At 47.4% G+C, this 5000-nt stretch overlaps 1 protein-coding gene across 1 annotated transcript in view; it reads left to right on the top strand.

The window, feature by feature from the left end:
• The window catches only part of LOC307079669 (myosin-7-like), a gene marked incomplete at its 5' end in the record, with an annotated part of 35440 nt that overhangs the window by 8584 nt on the left and 21856 nt on the right, over nucleotides 1-5000 (top strand). The window contains 8 exons of the mRNA XM_079742132.1: nucleotides 603-735; nucleotides 1147-1211; nucleotides 1384-1471; nucleotides 2562-2679; nucleotides 3144-3267; nucleotides 3759-3895; nucleotides 4367-4537; nucleotides 4723-4807. Of these exons, the coding sequence (XP_079598258.1) occupies nucleotides 603-735; nucleotides 1147-1211; nucleotides 1384-1471; nucleotides 2562-2679; nucleotides 3144-3267; nucleotides 3759-3895; nucleotides 4367-4537; nucleotides 4723-4807 (921 nt within the window). The remainder of the gene's footprint in view (nucleotides 1-602; nucleotides 736-1146; nucleotides 1212-1383; nucleotides 1472-2561; nucleotides 2680-3143; nucleotides 3268-3758; nucleotides 3896-4366; nucleotides 4538-4722; nucleotides 4808-5000) is intronic.

The following is a 5000-nucleotide window of genomic DNA, read 5'->3' as shown; positions in this document are numbered from 1 at the left end:
GTGTTAGTAGTGATAGGGGTGGTGTTAGTAGTGATAGGGTGGTGTTAGTATTGATAGGGGTGGTGTTAGTAGTGATAGGGTGGTGTTAGTAGTGATAGGGTGGTGTTAGTAGTGATAGGGTGGTGTTAGTAGTGATAGGGGTGGTGTTAGTAGTGATATGGGTGGTGTTAGTAGTGATAGGGGTGGTGTTAGTAGTTATAGGGTGGTGTTAGTATTGATAGGGGTGGTGTTAGTAGTGATAGGGATGGTGTTAGTAGTGATAGGGTGGTGTTAGTAGTGATAGGGGTGGTGTTAGTAGTGATAGGGTGGTGTTAGTAGTGATAGGGTGGTGTTAGTAGTGATAGGGGTTGTGTTAGTAGTGAAAGGGTGGTGTTAGTAGTGATAGGGTGGTGTTAGTAGTGAAAGCGGTGGTGTTAGTAGTGATAGGGTGGTGTTAGTAGTGATAGGGTGGTGTTAGTAGTGATAGGGGTGGTGTTAGTAGTGATAGGGTGGTGTTAGCAGTGATAGGGTGGTGTTAGCAGTGATAGGGTGGTGTTAGCAGTGATAGGGTGGTGTTAGTAGTGATAGGGTGGTGTTAGTAGTGATAGGGTGGTGTGTTCCAGGTACCCTACAGCATCGCTGGGTGGCTGGTGAAGAACCGGGACCCCCTGAACGAGACGGTGGTCACCCTGTTCCAGAAGTCCTCCAACAAACTGATGGCTGCTCTGTTTGAGAACTACGTCAGCTGTGAGACCAGTGAGTACTACTGACTACACACTAGTACCAGTACTATAGTACTGACTACCAGTACTATAGTACTGACTACACACTAGTACCAGTACTATAGTACTGACTACACACTGTATTAACAGTACTATAGTACTGACTACACACTAGTACCAGTACTATAGTACTGACTACACACTAGTGCAAGTACTATAGTACTGAGTACACACTAGTACCAGTACTATAGTACTGATACATGGTGGGACCCGTCCTATTGTACATACAATACATGTGTGTGTTTGTGTGTGTGTGTCGGCCTTGAATGCTTGAGTGCGTATGTGTCTGTCTGTGTGTGTGTGTGTGTGTGTGTGTGTGTGTGTGTGTGTGTGTGTGTGTGTGTGTGTGTGTGTGTGTGTGTTTGTGTGCTAACCCTAACCCTAGCTGGGGACGCCAAACAGAAGAGGAGGAAGGGAGCGTCCTTCCAGACCGTCTCCCAGATGCACAAGGTTTGACCCCCCACACCCACACACACACACACACACAGACACACACACACTAACACACACATACACACACACACACACACACACACACAAACACACACACACAGAAACACACACGCACACACACATACAAACACACATGTATTTGATCTCCTTTGTGTGTGTGTGTGTGCAGGAGAACCTGAAGAAGCTAATGGCCAACCTGCGCAGCACCCAGCCTCACTTCGTCCGCTGCATCATCCCCAACGAGACCAAGAGCCCAGGTACCCGGCGACACAATCGGCTGTTACCTACTGTAACCTACTGGAACCTACAGTAGGCGGTAACATACTGTAACCTACTGTTACCTACGTTACCTACTGTATGCTGTAACCTACTGTAACATAGTGTAACCTACTGTAACATACTGTAACCTACTGTAACCTACGGTTACCTACTGGAACCTACAGTAGGCGGTAACATACTGTAAACTACTGTTACCTAATGTAACCTACTGTAACCTACGGGTACCTACTGTATGCTGTAACCTACTGTAACATAGTGTAACCTACTGTAACATACTGTAACCTACTGTAACCTACGGTTACCTACTGGAACCTACAGTAGGCGGTAACATACTGTAAACTACTGTTACCTAATGTAACCTACTGTAACCTACGGGTACCTACTGTATGCTGTAACCTACTGTAACATACTGTAACCTATTGTAACATACTGTAACCTACTGTAACCTACGGTTACCTACTGGAACCTACAGTAGGCGGTAACATACTGTAAACTAATGTTACCTAATGTAACCTACTGTAACCTACGGGTACCTACTGTATGTTGTAACCTACTGTAACATACTGTAACCTACTGTAACCTACGGGTACCTACTGTATGTTGTAACCTACTGTAACATACTGTAACCTACTGTAACCTACGGTTACCTACAGGAACCTACAGTAGGCGATAACATACTGTAACCTACTGTTACCTAATGTAACCTACTGTAACACACTGTAACACACTGTAACCTACTTTAGGTTGTAACATACTGTAACCTCCAGAGCATAGCTTAACATAATGTAAAATAATGTAATAAACTGTAACATATTGTAAAAAACTGAAACATACTGTAACATACTGTAACATAATATAACCTACAGTAACATACTATTACATACTGTAACCCACTGTAACCTACTGTAACATACTATAACATACTATAACATAATGTAACCTACTGTAACATACTATAACATACTGTAACCTACTGTAACAAAATGTAAACTACTGTAACAAAATGTAATCTACTGTATTGTACTCTAACCCACTTTGGGGGGCGGGGTCTCCCTGGGCATTGTGCAGGGGTGATGCAGCCCTTCCTGGTGCTGCACCAGCTGCGCTGTAACGGGGTGCTGGAGGGGATCCGCATCTGCAGGAAGGGCTTCCCCAACCGCATCCTGTACGCCGAGTTCAAAGAGAGGTCAGTCCCGACCACTTCCTGTACGCTGAGTTCAAAGAGAGGTCAGTCCCGACCACTTCCTATACTCAGAGTTCAAAGAGAGGTCAGTCCCCCAGGACCCATTGATTCTTCAGAGCAGGAGTCTTAATGAACGAGTAGAAGACTTAATGAACCGAGTAGAAGTCTTAATGTATCAATAGAAGTCTTAGTAAACCAGCAGACGTCTTAATGAACCAATTTAAGTCTTAATGAACCAGTACAAGTCTTAATGTACCAGTAGAAGTCTTAATGAACCAGTAGAAGTCTTTATGAACCAATATAAGTCTTAATGAACAAACAGAAGTCTTAATGAACCAATAGAGGTCTTCATTTGGGATGTGGTAGCGGTATGCTACATGCTACCAGGTATGTAGTAGTGGTATGATACATGCTACCAGATATGTAGTAGTGGTATGCTACATGGTATATGTTACCTGGTTCTCTAGGTACCGTATCCTGAGCCCGTCGGTCATCCCAGAGGACTCGTTTGTGGACAGCAGGAAGGCTGTGGAGAAGCTGCTGGGGTCCCTGGACATCGACCACAGCCAGTACAAGTTTGGGGTGTCCAAGGTACTGCATACTGTCATACTGATATACTACTAGTACTGCTGTCCAAGGTACTGCATACTCTCATACTGATATACTACTAGTACTGCTGTCCAAGGTACTGCATACTGTCGTACTGATATACTACTAGTACTGCTGTCCAAGGTACTGCATACTCTTATACTGATAAAGTACTACGTCTAGTAGTATAACTATCAGCAGACTGCTCGTCTCACTGCTCCCTCCTATCCTGTTTCCTCCTCCCCATCCTCCTCTCCTCCTCTCCTCCTCCCATCCTCCTCTCCTCCTCCCATCCTCCTCTCCTCCTCCCCATCCTCCTCTCCTCCTGCCCGTCCTCCTCTCCTTCTCCCATCCTCCTCTCCTCCTCCCCCATCCTCCTCTCCTCCTGCCCGTCCTCCTCTCCTCCTCCCATCCTCCTCTCCTCCTCCCCCATCCTCCTCTCCTCCTCCCCCATCCTCCTCTCCTCCTCCCATCCTCCTCTCCTCCTCCTGCAGGTGTTCTTCAAGGCAGGTCTCCTGGGTGTCTTGGAGGACATGAGGGACCGCCGGCTGTCCAAGCTCCTCACCACCGTCCAAGCCATCTGCAGGCGCAAACTCATGATGGTGGAGCTCAAGAGGATGGCAACAGAATGGTAGCCCCCCCTCTCCTCATCCTTCCAGCCCTCATTTCCTCACCTCTCCTGCCTCCTTTCCTTATCTATCATCTCTTCTATATCTCCTCTCATCTCTTCCTCTTCCCTCGCTTCCTCTCTCCTGACCTCCCCTCTCATCGTCTCTTCTCCCCTCCCCTCTGTTGTGTGCAGGTGTACAGGGGAACTGTACAGATGTATTACTACAGGTGTACAGGTGAACTGTACAGGTGTTTTACTACAGGTGTACAGGTGAACTGTACAGGTGTATTACTGCAGGTGTATAGGTGAACCGTAAAGGTGTATGACTAAAGGTGTACAGGTGAACTGTACAGGTATATTCCTACAGGTGTACAGGTGTATTGCTACAGTTGTACAGGTGAACTGTACAGGTGTACTATAGTACAGGTGTGGTCCACTAGAGACCAATGAGAAGCTGTTCTGATGCATGGTCTCCCCCCTCCCCCCTATCAGGGAGGCGGTGTCGGTGATCCAGTTCACCCTGCGAGCCTTCTACACCGTCCGCACCTGGCCCTGGATGATGCTCTTCTACAAGCTCCGCCCCCTGCTGAAGAGCGCCCAGGTGGAGAAGGAGCTGGTGGCTGTCCGGAAGGAGTTCAACACGCTGAAGGAGACCTTTGATAGGTCTGTGAGTCCATCAATTAACCGGTGCCTGTTGTCTCTGAGTGGAGTTGGGGCGAGCACATCTGTCAAACAATCAATCTCAAAAAGTTGAGACACAACATGAACATAACATCTGTTTTAAATAGCAAGAAAAATAACAACAACGTCGCTGTTGTTGTTGTTGTTATGTCGTATGTTGTGTTTAGGTCGGAGGTGAAGCGTCGCGAGGCAGGGGAGAAGCAGGTGGTTCTGGTTCAGGAGAAGATCGACCTTGGTCTCCAACTACAGGCTGTGAGTTAAACACCTGGCCCATTGAATCGACCTTCACACCTGGGCTCTAGACAACCACAACACCTCACACCTGGGCCATACCTGGCCACACCCACTCACACCTGGCCACACCCCCTCACACCTGGGCCATACCTGACCACGCCCCCTCACACCTGGGCCATACCTGACCGCACCCACTCACACCTGGGCCATA

This window comes from Pollachius pollachius, assembly GCF_949987615.1.
Source record: "Pollachius pollachius genome assembly, chromosome: 8".
Lineage (NCBI taxonomy): Eukaryota > Metazoa > Chordata > Actinopteri > Gadiformes > Gadidae > Pollachius > Pollachius pollachius.
This window is presented reverse-complemented; position numbering and strand designations above follow the sequence as displayed.